The sequence below is a fragment of the Euphorbia lathyris genome, chromosome 2 (genome assembly GCF_963576675.1).
Source record: "Euphorbia lathyris chromosome 2, ddEupLath1.1, whole genome shotgun sequence".
NCBI classification, from domain to species: domain Eukaryota; kingdom Viridiplantae; phylum Streptophyta; class Magnoliopsida; order Malpighiales; family Euphorbiaceae; genus Euphorbia; species Euphorbia lathyris.
Window position 1 is genome coordinate 48,635,271 of NC_088911.1, and position 15,650 is coordinate 48,650,920.

The following is a 15,650-nucleotide window of genomic DNA, read 5'->3' on the forward strand; positions in this document are numbered from 1 at the left end:
CGGGCTCTGCCCGTTGCTCTGATACCAATTTGTTGGAGAGAAAAGAAGAATATAAGAAGTGAAAGAAATATAGGATGAAGTTTTTCTTAAATTTTATTTCTCTTAAATTTATGCTTCTTCACTTTTACCTTATACAAGATAACTATTTATAGTACATGAAAATGTAACTATTACAAACCTAATAAATAACATTTAATAACGCTTAATCACTAATTAAGAGTATAACTTAACATCACATAGCTTCTCATAAGTTATTCTAAAGTAACTTAATAACAATCAACATAAAAACTATTAATTATAAATTTATTATTTCTAACAGTTATATATAAAAGCTCATGAAATACTGTCTTTACAAAAAGTAGAAAAACGAGGGAATAACACTCCCCATAAAGACTTGAAATGAATATAACGATAAAGCACAACGAGCTAGAGCATGCACCAGACCATTTACCTCCCTTTTAACATGGTTGAACAATAAGCTTGAGAATGATAATAAGCGCAACAATAAGCAAGTGAGGCTATGAATATCCTCACAAATTAGGCCCAGATCATTACGTCTGAGAGACAGATCACCTGAAGGAGGAGACCAGGTAGATATGACGCTAGGATATAAAGAAAAAGTCTGAATCTGGGGCTTCTTACCAAGGGTGTAATTTGTTATGGGTCCAGCCCATATTTAAGGTTCATTTATTATGAGGCTTCTTACCAAGGGTGTAATTTGTTATGGGGCTTCTTACCAAGGGTGTAATTTGTTATGGGTCTAGCCCATATTTAACGGTGAAATGTAGATGATGTGTTAAATTTCGTTACAGAGGCGTTTAATTGTATTATTTTATAAACGTTGAGAATGTACCATTTTATACGTTGAACCTAAATTGATACTTCCCTAAAAGGTTTGAGCCTATTTTGGTACCTTATTCCAATATATATATATATATATATATATATATATATATATATATAACAGTAAAGTCGTATATTATTAATGAGTTTCTTCTTTCTACGCTTTTTGTTGTTCTCTGTGCATTCAAAAGTTGTGTTGTACCCTAGTCAAATAGTAACAAAAAATTGTAAAGAGTTGTTGATGTTATAATTGCTTCCTTTCTTGGGACTAGTTCCAAAGATACTGAATCACTCTTAGCTTTATCACTCTATTAATTTATTGATTAATTAATATCTCTATAAATTAATAAAATTTCATGGTCCCAACATTATTAATTTATAGAGCTTTTTTTTTTTTTAAAAAAAAAAAAATAGAGCTTTTACTGAAAATAGAATACTTCACATGTCAATGTACATGCACACTAATCTATTGCAATTAGTCTCAAATGCTTACTATCCTATCATATATTCTGCTGATTTAGACATTAGAGTGTGGTCATCGGTCAACGATAGAACTCTCTCCGAACGACAAACTATTTTTACACATAATCATTCGTATCACCTATCATCCCGTTATACGGTGGAATTGAAACTTGGGAAGCTTAATTATACACTTGATAGTTAATGAAAAGGTCATAAAGAAATGTAAATTATCCTTTGGTCTTGAATGGAAAATACTCAAATGAGTATTGTGATATGATGTGAAAGTGAAAGTGAAAGTAAAGAAAGGAATAGGATGCGTAGGGTGGAGGGGGGTTTTTGCATGGATATGAAAGTGGCTAATACAAGAAGCATGCGTAAAATGTACATGTTGCCATTTTTGGCAAAATTAACACATGACATGCTTCCTGCTACTTTATCATATCTACTACTTCCTTGAGGAGGATGATGCTTATATTTTAAACTCTCAGTAGAGAAATATGCACATGTATTTTCCCTAAAAGAAATACTCCTACGGATGAGGATTGGTTTATGCACATGCTCAATCCCACTTTTGCTCTTTTCTTCCTTTTGTTTGTTGCCATTACTATATATGATTATTCAATGCACTTTGCCACTAAATTCACAAGGAAGGAAGTACTATGGCTAACTGGATTTGCTCTCACCTCATCATTTCTTCTTACATGTCTTGTCTCTTCCTTTCTTAGATACATTTTTTAAAATTACTTCTTCAAATATTAATATCACTCACAGCCCAAGGTAGGGACATGGGGTGATCCAGCATGCTATGGAACCACCCTCAGCCTCCCTGTGAAACTTACCCTAAAATATACTTCAAATGAAGAGGATTGTTTCACACGTATAAGGAGTTATGTACCTCCATAGTTAAGTAATATAAGATATTTAATACACACTTTTTGGAAGCTAATATTAACGGAGGCTCAATATGAACCATGACTCTCGTACCATGTGAACAAAAGGTACCTCAAAATGCTGATTATATTGAAGTATCACACAATAAGATTTTTTTATTTTGTTATTGGATTCTTTCTGGTATTACAAGCTATATAGAGAATTTACATTAACCTCTCTGGTATATATTAATTACAAGAAAAAAAATAAAAAAACCCTAAAAACATTTTTTTTGTATCACCACCTTACCGCTACCTAGACGGCCAAAAAATGTCTAGAAAGCCTAATCGGGACAAAAAAATGTCTAGAAAGCCTAATCGGGAAAAATTAGAATGAATACTTGATTTTAAACGACTAGATCGGACCTAGGCGGTTTGAGCGACCATTTTTCTTGAAAACTAATATTATTAATTGGGATAGTGGCAAAGTTAGAAATCCACACACAGAGATCGATTTAATCCTGAGACTAGTGACGCTGCCAGCTTTATAAAGTTAGGGAGTTAAACTTTGAAGTGATCATTAATTTTATGCAGAGTGATGTAAATGCATAGATACTAAAAAGGTGTTTGTTTTCCTTTCTTTTCATCTGCTTTTTGCTGTTTAAGAAGTTAGAAGTTGTTTGGTTAAAAATGCAAACACCAGCTGATTGCTGTTTAATGAAGAATTAGCTGCTGATTGCTGCTACAGATTGCAAACAGCAGTAAATTCCCTTAAATACCTTTTTTTTTCTTCAGCTGCTTGTTTTTCCCTCTTCATGATCATAACATTTCTTTCTGCAACCTCTTTATACATCAATATTATCTTATAGCTTGTTATGACTATTTTATTATTATTGGTACAGGTTCTTCAAAAAAAAAATATATTATTGGTATAGGCTGATAATTCCATTGAACAATTAGATACATATATAACATGTGCATGTGCATGAATTGCAGTTAGACCTGTCCACGGATCCGGATACCCGCCCGGTCCGCCCAGGCCCGTATCCCTTAGACCGGGCTTGGACAATACAAATTGTTTATAGACCCATCCCGGTCTAGGCTCGCTAAAGTCCGTCTATTTTTTGGACGAATTTGGGATTAATAAAAATAACACGGACCGTCCCAGTCCGGCCCGTCTATTAATATTAATAAATAAATGTATATATTTATATATTAAATATTTATTTTTTATAATTAATAGTTTTATATTTATATTTAGGTGTGGGCATATATGGGTTGGGTTTGAGATTTGATTTTTAAGCCCGAGTCCGCCTAAATTAATAGTGGGCTGGACTGGGCTTGGACCAAGCATTTTTACCTAAAAACCCGACAGGCCCGGCCCGAGTCTGGCCTAGCCCGACCCATGGACAGGTCTAATTGTAGTCATATTGTTGATTGATTTGAAAAAAAATGTTGATTTATATTTGTTAATCGGTAAAATTACAAGCCCTTCCTTTTATTACATTTAATTTTTTTTGATTAATTTTAGGCAAATGATATATACAACCCTTATGGTTGTATATAAGCATTAATTATCCATGTGTTTTCTTATATTTTCAATAAAAAAGAGAATTAATTGTATTGGAAATATAACAATATATTATGATAAATGTATTTAAATATTTAACTATTAAAATATCAACAAATTTTAGGTATTGGAAAACAAAAATAGCACTAATAATAAGAATTTTAAGGTTCTTATTTACAGCCCTTAGGGCTGTAAATATCAGGACCCTTAATTTTAACATGTTAATATTAATCATTTTATATACCAACAATAATGATTAATTATAATTTTATCAAACACTAATAATCAACAGCAAACAACCAACACAAACAGCAAACCGCAAATAGTAACAGCAAACAGTAAATAGTAACAGTTGAACCAAACAAACACTAAACATTATTTTTTGCATAGCTTCTCTGCAAATGTCAATAGCTTTGAGATAGAGATTGGGAGTTAAGATATATGCAAATTTATCGTCAAAACAAATGTGTCATTGATTGGATGACAAATTTCACATGATCAATTTTTTTTTAGATTATTATGAATGTAGACCTTCAAGACATCTTCTTTGAAGATTAGTGTGGTTTGGCTTCCAATCATATTACAGAGCGTTAGTATGGTTTAGCCATCTTTCATAACTAATTTTTCTTTTATTTTTTCAATTAGACTTGATATTTTAGATAATGAGAAAATTATATTAGAAAACATGTTTCACACTAATTTTATAATTAAAATAGATTTCTTTTGTATTTTATCACTAATACTAATTTTATTTAATATTTTTATCATAAACCTATAAATTATTTTACTTTTGTCATATACAACAGTTATAACTATTCTTTTTATTACTTTTCTCTACCTTTTCAATTTATTTTGTTTCTTAAAATCTTGTTTTCCATTTTTTTATTTTCCAATTTTGGTTTTATTCTTTTATGTTTTTTTCTTCTTCGGAATTTTTTTTTTCTTATTCATATAACCATCAGTTTTAATGGTGCATTCTATGCTTACTTTGTTTTTGACCAAGTAAGCTTTACTTTGTTAAAAACAAAGTAAGTATAGAAGACACCTAACCCCAATTTTAATATTTTTTTACTGTTAATTGAGTAAAAAAATGAAGCCAAAATGAAATGACATCATGAGTGTTTGGTTCACTAAAAATATACTTTGGAATGAGAATGCAAGTAATTGATTCCCTTTTATAATGTTTGATTCACTAAAATTAGCTTAGAAATGAGAATCTAATTCCCCAAACTATGGGAATCATTCCCATCTCTAACCCCATTAATCAAATTTCATTCCCCCTTATTTATTCAATTTAACAAAAAAAATAAAATAAAAAAAGTAATAGAGCAAACCGTAAAACCCACCCACTACCCCCAAAAACAATCCACTTACAACATTATAACCCATGATTAGTTATATATATATATACAACAACAACAACAACAACAACAAAGCCTTAGTCCCGAAATGATTCGGGGTCGGCTAACATGAATCATCATATAAAACCGTGAAAATCAAGTCGTGTCAGCGACACAGATTCGCTCCCTCCACTCCGTCCTATCCACTACCATATTTTCCTCAATTCCCAATATATATATAATAATAATAATAATAATAATAAATAGTAAATAATATATTATATTCTATTTTAGTAAATTATATTTATCAAAATTATTATTAGTCTAATTAATTTAATAAATAAATATTACATTCCGATTACGGATTAAACCAAACAAAATTATTAAACTGTGATTCCGATTCTGATTCCCTATCATTCTGATTCCGATTCCGATTCCAAAATTTAAACCAAACGCCCCATAGGAAAAAAAACTGTATTTATTTTACAACTGTGAATATGCAGTTCTTTAGTCATATTGAGATATGGTAAAAAATCTTTTGACATAAAAAGAATTAAATTCACTTGACATGTGTATATATTTTTTCAACAAGATGAATTCTTTAAAGAATTCTTAAAGAAAAATAGAAAACTGAAGACTTTGGGTTGGGCGCAAAAGGTTGGATTACAAAGTATTCACGTTTGGCCCAGAATTTGTCCGCACTGATCCACTTACTATCCTTTTTGAAAATGTAAAAAACGAAGAAGGGAAACGCACCATTTTATAGCAATGGAAGCGGGAACTATCCTGCAAAGTCCCATTTTGTGGAATTCCAGGCGCAATTTCCCTGTCCCTCTCCTTCCTCATCTCCCCCGTTTCCGTTACTTCGTGACGGCTTCTTTTTCAAATTCGGAGGTACTTCGCTTACTCTTTTTTATTTTTCTTGCTTCCAAATATTCCCCGTTCTCAATCACTATGATTTTGTATTTCCGCTGTTACCGAAATTAAGGAACGGTATAGAGGCCCCAAGCCCAGGAGAAATTTGGTGGAAGATTGGGTTTCAAACAACGATGACACAGTTCGGAGCTTGCCAATATATGTTGGAGGGGCTTCTCTGTTGGCTGTTCTCTTCAATCGCGCCGTTTCTGGTATAGCTCCAGTTGCCGATGCCAGTAGGTATCTGCTTTCACTTAACTACTTAGCCTATGGATTCAGCTCGGGTTTTTAAATTTTTGCTGATGTGCAAATGTGTTGGACTGAGTGCTACTATTCATTTTCTTTTTGTGCTTGAAATTAGTTCTTTACATGTTTGAATTTATCTGCTACTGAAATGTTTCAGCTCCGGTAAAAAAAATCCATTTGCAATTTCTTATTTTTGTAAAAATTTCCATTTGCAGTTCCTGAACGATATGATAGTATCATGTTTGATTGCAATAGCTTAAAGATATTCAAGCTATTGATGCATTTTTTTTTGTTTGTTTAATATGGTAACCAGTTCACAGTCCAGAGCCGATTTACTGACGCTTGGATTGTCTGTCACCAATATATTAGCTGGTCTTGTGTGGCTCACTATCAAGCCAAAGACTATATATCCGGTGAGGAATTGTCTCTCCAAATTATATGATTGCCTTTCCAGAGTGCTTATTGGTGCTTCAGTGTTCTTCTTTCTAGGTATGCCCTCAAGGTGTAGAATGTCGGATAATATCTCCTCACCTCCCTGACTATGTAGTTTCGGAGTTGTTATGGTATTGCTTCGTATTTCTACCCTTCCACTTGCTTTATCATAATTGAAATTGAAAATGTCTTCATATGCACGTATGAAGTTAATTTTTCTCTTTGGGGTATATGGGGTGAATAGATAAGTTATTTGCTATTAATCCTTGCTTTTGTTCCTCATTTAGGGTTTGGGAATCTCTGACGGCTGTTACATGCTGCAAGTCCCTAGTTGTTGTTTACGATAGTATGTGCATTCTCCAAATTGGCGTGGCTGCTGAATCTTCAAATGAAGGTGAAGCGTTGGCTGTAGATGCTGTCAAATTGATACAAGGATCACTATATCAAGCTGTTAAGAAATCTGGAGCTCGTAAGTAGGAAAGTTTTTAAAGAATTTGTTCACTTTTTGCAGTTGCTACTTCATGATTTGGAGTTATTTTCTGAAGAAATATTTCATAAAACAGATGATTGTATATTGATCCATTTACAGAGAGCTATTTGGCCAACCTTTCTCTCTACCCTGGAAGGTCTGAGCTGCCGTTTTTTCCATCCAATACGCAGGTAATAGTTCCAATTTCTCTCCAAATAATTGTAACATGAAATTTTTTCATTTTTACTTCAGGTCTACATTTCACTTACAATTCAACAGCAAATTATCTCTCCAATAATTACATTGACCTTGTTCAGTTAATTGTTGTCTGCTTGTTTTTCACTTATTCTATTTCTTCCATGTCCTTGAAAATGAAAATATCGTTATTGCTTAACTTCACGTCGAGCTTACAACATACAGTGATTAGATGACCCTCTTTCCTATGCTCGATTCTGTACATTAACTTAAATTTGGCAATGGTCTGCATGTATGGAAGAAATATTGGCTTCCAACCTGAACACACACACTCCCTCTCTCTCTCTTTAAATTGCATACCAATACTTTTTGTTTCGTGATATTTATACATTTATCGAACCCATTACACACCTGAACTTACATAATGCTGCAGCCATTGCAATTTAGGTCTGTAATCACCTTTTTCGTATTTTTATATTTTTCTCTTCCTATACTGAATGCTTTGGCTGAGGAGTTAAAAATAAATAACCAAGTTAAAATATAAAACTAATACTTGAAGTTGGTAATGGGTAGTCCATAAAGAGAGTTTGGGGTGCCAACAGGTCAAGACAATGAAGTTTAGATGCATTTATATGTATTAGGGTGTGGAATCTTCATTCATATATTCATTTTAGATCAATCTGTTCTGCATCTTGAAGGTTTCTTTACAAAATTACAAGTACAGGTTTTGTAATTTCCATTCTCTTCCTTAAAGGCATTGCTAAAACTATCACAATTTGCTAGGCAGTGATCTTGCAGCCAATTGGAGATGGAGGAGTTGCAATAATTGGTGGTGACACAGTTAGGGGCTTCACAACTTCTGACCAGGTGCTTTTTACATTTGATCCTGTCTCCCCAGATGGCTTCAGCTACTGGATAGATTACAATCAAATGAATATTATCTCGAGTCATATCACTGTATTAAACTTACTCTCTTTTTTTTTCTTCATATTCTCAGGCATGGATTACATTTATTGGGGAGAAACTTGATGCTACGTTAGCAAAACATGCAATCAACAGCACATTGGCAGTGCAAGATAGAGTTCAGAACTGAATTCTCTCGTGCTTTCAAAACTCATGTATGCAAAATATCTATCACATCCTTTTCAAACAGATTTTAGTTCTAGTTCTAACAGCCTCTTCCTTTTAATGGTTTCATCGCTCTATATAGATGCCATAATGCATGGACATAGCAGTGGCACTAGTTTTGTTGCTTTAATGTTCTAGAAAATTGTTTTTGTACTCTTTTTTTTTTTTTTTTTTTAAATAGCAAGGACCATAGTTTGTTGGTATTCTAAAAAATATTTTCTACTCGTGCAATTTTAACCTTCTTTTATTTTTTAACATCTTTAATAAGCATGCCAAACGATTTTCTGAAGTAAGATAGCTATAGCATGCATCATATAATTTCAATATTAAAGGAAGAACTTTATTTGATCTCAATACCTGCAATGCATATGGTGGCGTATTCTGCTTGCACTTGTTTAATAGGTAGGAAGCCTTCCCTGTGCCTTGATATTTTTGTCACGTCTTAAACCCCTACCACGTATGGGGCAAGTTTGCCAATTGTAAATATATCTCATGTTATCGTGGCATGAGCGTAGGACATAAAAGAAAAGTCAAGTTCTACATTAATATGGTAAGAGAGTTGTAGCAATGCTGAATTTACTTACAGGCAATATCAAAAGCGTTTGCTACATTTTGTGATTTGTCCATTGTGTCATCTTCTGGTGGTGTAACAAGTCGAAATATCATGAGTTATTTTCTGGAAATTTCCTGGTAAAACAAAGTGGTCGATCATGATTCCATTTATCTTCAATCCTACATGCACATTAGAAAAATTCAATATATTCTCTTCAATGCTAGCTGCAAGGTTATGAGAATAATAAAGGTGGAATATTGTTTAACAACTTTGCTGGATATTTTATTTTTGGTGCATTAGAAATTGTTCAAGTTCTGCATCTGAAAATATGAACCCTTGTAGTTAGTACTACGACTTTAGGCGCTTAACTATTGAGTTAGTTCAATGGTGACCGACTGGATAATACTTGCATGTTTGTGGCTACATGTACCTCATCTCGAAATTTCGGCTCTAGCGCCTCCTTTTTAGTACTGAAAATACATAATTTTGCTCTTCCATTTAAGTGCTTTAAAGTATGAATAAAAAACAAGTCCATTACAAGTCGGCTCGTGCAAAGAACTTGTAGTGGTCTTTTGCTTACAATGTATGATCTGGGCATTACATGTCCTGTTTTACAAACCTAGTACGGTTCATTTCTTGCATTTTCTTATATTAGTTGTATGTTTGCCTCCAATCTTGATCTTTATCATCCCATTTTTCAGGTTTTTACATGCTGGAGTTACTCTTCTGATGCAGGGGAAGAAAATTGTAGGATATCAAATACGCATAAATACTTGCCAAGAAATTTTATTGCTATTCTGGGTGTTGTATACCTCTCTTACTTCCATCGAAATATAAAACGTGGCATCTATTTAGCTCTTTTTCCAAAATGGTTACATAACAGTGTGTGTGTTGGATTTAAGAAGGGTTTTAGAGAGGGGAGAGGTATTCTGATGGTTTTTTATGCTCTTTCTTTTTAGCAAGATTTTTCATTAGAGTGAGAAGAGAGGGTGGAGATTAGTTGGGTCTCACTCATTGTTATCTTGCTGTTAAGTTATGATCCTTACGGATGAGGGGAGGCTGGAGGAGATGAAACTTCAAGCCAGGGAAAAAATTCACTTTCAAATCACAATAAATATCTATAACTAAATCTTTACTAAAACTATTATGATTTTTTCTTTATACAACATTAAATAATACCAGATTTAGAGATTTTTCTCTTTATGCAACATTAAATAATACGAGAGATTTTCATCTTCTGTAGTATTCAGAAACTTATTTTTTACTATACTCCATTGAAAATGATCGCTATGTTCTAAAATTTAATATACCTACGATTTCAAAATGTAATTGATCATACAAACCATAAAATATAAATTTATAATTATAAAATTCCAAGAAGAGAGAAAAGATCGATGGAAAACACCTTAGGTAGAATTGAAAAGAATTCAAATTGAAAAGAGGGCTGATCACTGAGAAAGGCATAATAAATTGAAAGTAAAATTTTGAAAATATTAAGAACAAAAGGCAATATTGTTGATAGAAAACAAGTGAATAAGGAAAAACAAAAATTAAAACAAAATTATGGAAGAAACAACTTAACGAGTGAGCAAGAAAAAATGTTAAAAGTAAAAAAAAAAAAACAAAACAAAACAAAATTATTGTCAAGCTTGGAAAATAAAGAGAACCGTTGGATTGAGGTGGGGGTCAGGGAACCAAAATCCTTCGTCCATCATATCTAATGACGAAAGCTATAAAGATAAAAATTCAAGATTTCTCACAGACACTAAACTATAAAAGCATGTTGAACAAAGGGAGGAAGTGTTTTCGATACCTTTTATTCTCAAAATGAAAGATTTCAAATCCATAGCCATGAGTTTGTTCACTAAAAGAAGAGTCCCCCGATAACCGTAATTAATTCAATGAGACAGAAGAGCATAAATAGTGCAATACAATAAACACTTCCCAAATGAAAGTTTGACATGCCTAAATGTGTATAGAAGGCAAGAAGGCAAGATAGTGAATAGTGAATTGATTCATCATTATCATGGATTGATTCATCATGGAAAGATAACCAAACCAAACCATTGGCGGAACTCACTAAGAAGTTTGGATTTAATTGGGGCTGTCAAGCTCAAGTTGCCTTTGATACATTGATGAGTAAACTTACTTGTGATCCTATTTAGATCGATGTCTAACTTTGCGCAACCTTTTGCAATTTGAGTGTGACACGTCTGGATAGGATCTAGAAGTTGTTATCATGTAAACCAAGTTGTGGATAACCTATTTCAATAAGGCCCACATCAAGTGTAGCCTCTCTAAAATTTCATATGAAATGGAGATCATGCCTCTTGTTGTCTCTACTCAATATTAGGGCCTTATCTCCCTAGAATAAAGTTCATAGTTTTCAGTACATAAATGGTATCAGAGCCCTAAAAAGGATGTCACATATGGTTAGAACATTTTAAATCACCATGTCATCATCATATACCAGTATGTTCGCATCACAGATTAATATTCATAAGAAACCAGTAGATAAACTCATAAACAACATAATTGAATTAGACTTAAACAGTACTTTAGAAATTTCGCTTCTCTTAGGAAAATTGATCTTATTATTAGAATATTACCAACATCTCCTTAGTATAGGAACTAATGATCTAAATAGGCATATACTGTTAACAAGAAAAATAGAAATGATTAAATGCCTAATTAATTTCACAATCATGATTTTTCAGACTTACACACACTAGTTAATGGATATACTAGTTGAAAGTCTTAAGCTTATTGCTGAAAAACCATTAGTTTATAATCATGATATTAATCAACATATTATAAGTTGTAGAAGAGCATTACAAATGATGGAATTAAAAGACAAACAATTAGAATTAGCACAAAGTGCTTTAGACGCTAAGCGTATTGAAAAGATAAAACTACAAAAAAGAGTTTTCGACTTAAAAGATGAAGTAAAAAGATTAGAAGAAAAACGTAGAGAGCAAGAAGAGACAATAGAAATTCAAAAACAAATAATCACTGAAAGTTACAGACATATTCAAGCTTTAATCAATGGAAGAGAATACAGAAATAACAGAACAAATCCATACAGAGAATACTAATATCTACTATCAAATGGATGCTTATGAAGGTGGTATAACTCAAACTTTAAGTTTTAAACCAGATATTTATCAAAAAAATACAAGATGAAACTGAAGAGCTATCTGTAAATAAGATATTTAAAACTAAATGGTTTGATAGAAATAAAAATATACGATATATTGTTCAGAAGCATGAGAATATTATAGATACAACTACTATAAATGGTAGAGCAAAGATAAATTTAATAACAGATGACGTAATAAAAAGAGAATTGTCAAAATTATCATATAAAGAATCGAAGAAATATAGGAATATTTACTTTGGAGGAATAGAATTCACTATAAAAGCATAATTTCAGAAAAATATCGATACTCCTATTCAAATATATGTATTAGATGATAGAATATTAGATAATATACAAGATGCCTTAATATCAGTAGTAAGAGGAAATTTAATTTATCAGAAACTTAAGTTCACAATTCAACCAGATTTTAGTGTATCATTAGAAGATAAACATAAAGATTTAGCTTTAACTTTATATTACAAATTAGAAGGAATAAGAATGCCCCCAGGAAGTAAAGTAATTAGTATAGAAACAAAAATGATATATGCCCTTACAGGTAATCATCATATACGAAAACAAAATGATAGGGATATATTAGTACTAAAATTATACCAGGAAATATTAGAACCACTAGAACATAAAGAAAACTCAATAATAACAATACCAGACGAAATATGTATAGATTTTAATTCTAAAAAAATACAACCAATCAAGAAATTTTTACCTAAGATAGAAGGAGGAAGGTTAAGTTTTAAGAAAGAAATATTATTATGAAGATAAGTTACATACATATTATGAAGATAAGTTACGCATAAAAGTAATATTATTTAATGAGCTACTAGCAACTGAATGTATAGCTGAAATTAATACTGAAACAAAAAGTTTAGTACATATTAGCAAAATAAATGAGAATAAATGTGACCTAATAGAGCCACAAATTTATAATTGTCCGAATAGTACTAGAGAAATAATCATAACTAGAAGCATAAGAATTAGATTTAAAATTCAAGATCTAGAATATAAGATAATTATAGGAGTAACAGAATATGATAGTCATATGCACTATTATTAGGATACGACTTTTTAAATAAAATAAAATGAAATATAAGATAATTAGGGAATGTGCTACAGTGATTCGATTAGCCTTCCGAGTATCCTTGCTTCTCCTGGTTATCGTCCCTGTGCGGGGAGCGGTCCCTACGGATACTCCGACGATCAAGACAGTTAGATATTCAAAGAGACTTATCTAAGATACTATCCGAAGAGAAATGGGATTACCCGATAGTATAGTCAAGAGTGAGCCGGAAAGATCCGATCCCCCTCTTCTCCTTGTCGTGGGTATTTATAGATGGCTTCATGGGCTTTTGGGCCCTGCTTTTGGGCCGTGGATCATATTCCACATCAAGTAGTCCCCCCTGCGAACAGGTATGGCGAGTATTCCATGCGATCGGTGAACTTATCTTCTTCAATTGCTTTGGTAATTTCAGCGAGAATCAGGGTGGCGGATAGCTGACCGCTGTGATTCTGAAAAGTCACCTCAACTTCCGTGCCTTTTACTTTAGGCGCCACTGCTGTAACATTAAATGCAATATTGATTTCCCCCTGCATGCGCCGTCATACGTATTGGGAATAGTATTCTGCCGGTTGCTTTATTTGTGTCCCCCTATAAATATGTAAGGGTTGATTTCTTTTTTCTTTCTTGCGATTCTTCTGAACTTCTCTTGCGCCTGGGGATTTTACCTTTTGTGAAAAGGGGGTTTGCCGTTCTGTGGAGCTCATCCGATCGTAAGTCGGAGGATTTCGGCGACGCAGTGCTTTCCTTTGTTGTTCTTGATTGAGCTAGCTTCTAGCCGCGTTTCGTTGTGCTTTTGTCGAAGGTGAGTTATACCTTGTTAATTTCACTTGTTTAGTTTTTCTATTTGCTTTGGGGAGAGGGAGTATGTCGGAGGGTTCTTCTCGGGGAACCTTAAGACATTTACCACCTGTAGCTCCGGGTGATTTTACTCTTCGTGATGCGTCGCGGACTCGGTTGTCGAAGAGGAAAAGACGGATTGAATCAGAAGGGGAAAGCAGCTCCCTTGCTGTAAAAGCGAAGAAGAAGAAGAAAGTGGTCGTGGTTAGGGCTGTGCCGAGTGCGGAGAGACCTATAGGTGGCGTTCGCCCCGATGTCCTTGAGGTCATCGTAGTTGTGCCGGATAATTTGATAACGCCAGCGCGTCATCTGGGTACGTTGTACGAGGATATAAGGTCCAAGTTATGGACGAGGCATTCGGGTGTCGCGGGGACCGATGGCCGACGTTTTGAGCGAGCAGAGCGCCCGTGGAGGCCTGAGTCGTTTGCTGTTGAGGATGCCCATAGCATAATTGTTCCTGCAGACTTGGCATCTATCTCTGCGGTGTATCGGATAGGTCAGCTGTACGAACTAGCTGCTCTGGAGAAGGATGATCAGGCGCATCACGTTGGTGGGGTGAACGAGTTGATGGTTTATGAGGAGCAGTTCGAGTCGGGGATGCGGCTCCCTCTTCTCCCTTTTTTTGTAGAGGTTTTGAAGGACTATGACCTTTGCCCAGGTCAGATCCATCCGAATGGATGGCGGATGATGGTAGCTTTCTATTCGTTGTGTCGGTCTGCGGGGTTCCAGGCAACTGGGCTTGTATTCCGGCAGTTCTTCCGGCCAAATAAGGGACCAAGGTCACAACACGTTACTTTTTCTCATCAAAAGTTTAAAGTCCTCGGGGGTCTCAGAGATAAGATTAACGAGTTCAGGCATCAGTTCTTTCTTGTTCGGAAATTGGATGGCGACTTCCCATTTCGAGTGGAGTGGAATGGTGACCCTATGGATTCTGGTCGATGGTTGAAGCCACGGGCGATGTTAGAATCGGAGAGTCAGTTGGTGAAATATCTGAAGAATTTGCCGTCTGGGAAAGATCAGCAGCAGGACGTGGATGAACTCATCGGGCATTTTCTTGCTTCGGGTTACTATATCTGGAATCAGTGGCGGATGGCCGAGCTGCAGGGATGGATGGTATCCGATTTTGAAAAGTGGAAGAAAGGATATAACTTCTCCCCTGGCGAGCTTGCGGAATTGGAAGCTATAACTGTGAATATTGCTGTAGTAGGTGAGGAGTGTGAGGGGTTCAGTTATAAATGTGATTTTTCTCCTTTGTTTTGAAAGCGTGTGCAGTCTTTGACTTGTTTGGTGTGTTTGCAGGTGCTGGGGATCCTCGTGTGAGCATGGACTTTGATCCGAACTAATTTGGCGTGGGTATTGAGAACACCGATGAAGCTTTCGCTGGTGCTTCGGCCTCTCTGGCCTCATTCTCATCCCTCGAGGATGCTAATCAGGTAATTCAGAGTATGGGCGGGGTTCTTTCTGTTGTCGACGATGGGAATGTGGTGGCGGACATCCCCGAGGGGCTTCCTGCGAAGGAAAATGAGCTGATCAAAGCCGGGGAGCCGCTCGAGATTGTCCCTGATGATATCATGAAG

General features: G+C 34.4%; 1 protein-coding gene across 5 annotated transcripts; it reads left to right on the forward strand.

Moving 5' to 3' along the window:
- Window positions 1-5,835: 5,835 nt before the first annotated feature.
- On the forward strand, window positions 5,836-9,872 carry LOC136218108 (protein COFACTOR ASSEMBLY OF COMPLEX C SUBUNIT B CCB4, chloroplastic). 5 transcript variants are annotated; one of them, XM_066004863.1, is made up of 9 exons: window positions 5,836-5,978; window positions 6,073-6,239; window positions 6,559-6,658; window positions 6,735-6,808; window positions 6,965-7,146; window positions 7,267-7,337; window positions 8,125-8,208; window positions 8,339-8,459; window positions 9,724-9,872. In XM_066004863.1, the coding sequence occupies exons 1-8, from the start codon at window positions 5,853-5,855 to the stop codon at window positions 8,432-8,434; spliced, it is 900 nt and encodes a 299-aa protein (XP_065860935.1). In that variant the 5' UTR covers window positions 5,836-5,852; the 3' UTR covers window positions 8,435-8,459; window positions 9,724-9,872. The 5 variants fall into 5 exon arrangements, 3 of the variants coding, with proteins under 3 accessions (XP_065860935.1, XP_065860936.1, XP_065860937.1); XR_010683635.1 differs by lacking the exon at window positions 9,724-9,872 and having other exon boundaries at window positions 7,241-7,337; window positions 8,339-8,403; XR_010683636.1 differs by lacking the exon at window positions 9,724-9,872 and having other exon boundaries at window positions 8,129-8,208; window positions 8,339-8,395.
- The last annotated feature ends 5,778 nt before the right edge of the window (window positions 9,873-15,650 follow it).

Excerpts from the sequence above, each read along its gene's own strand:
- LOC136218108 (XM_066004863.1), top strand. The coding sequence starts at position 5,853 with ATGGAAGCGGGAACTATCCTGCAAAGTCCCATTTTGTGGAATTCCAGG. Across the intron at positions 6,659-6,734 it reads AGCCAAAGACTATATATCCG|GTATGCCCTCAAGGTGTAGA; the intron begins GTGAGGAATTGT and ends TCTTCTTTCTAG. Across the intron at positions 7,147-7,266 it reads TGTTAAGAAATCTGGAGCTC|AGAGCTATTTGGCCAACCTT; the intron begins GTAAGTAGGAAA and ends ATCCATTTACAG.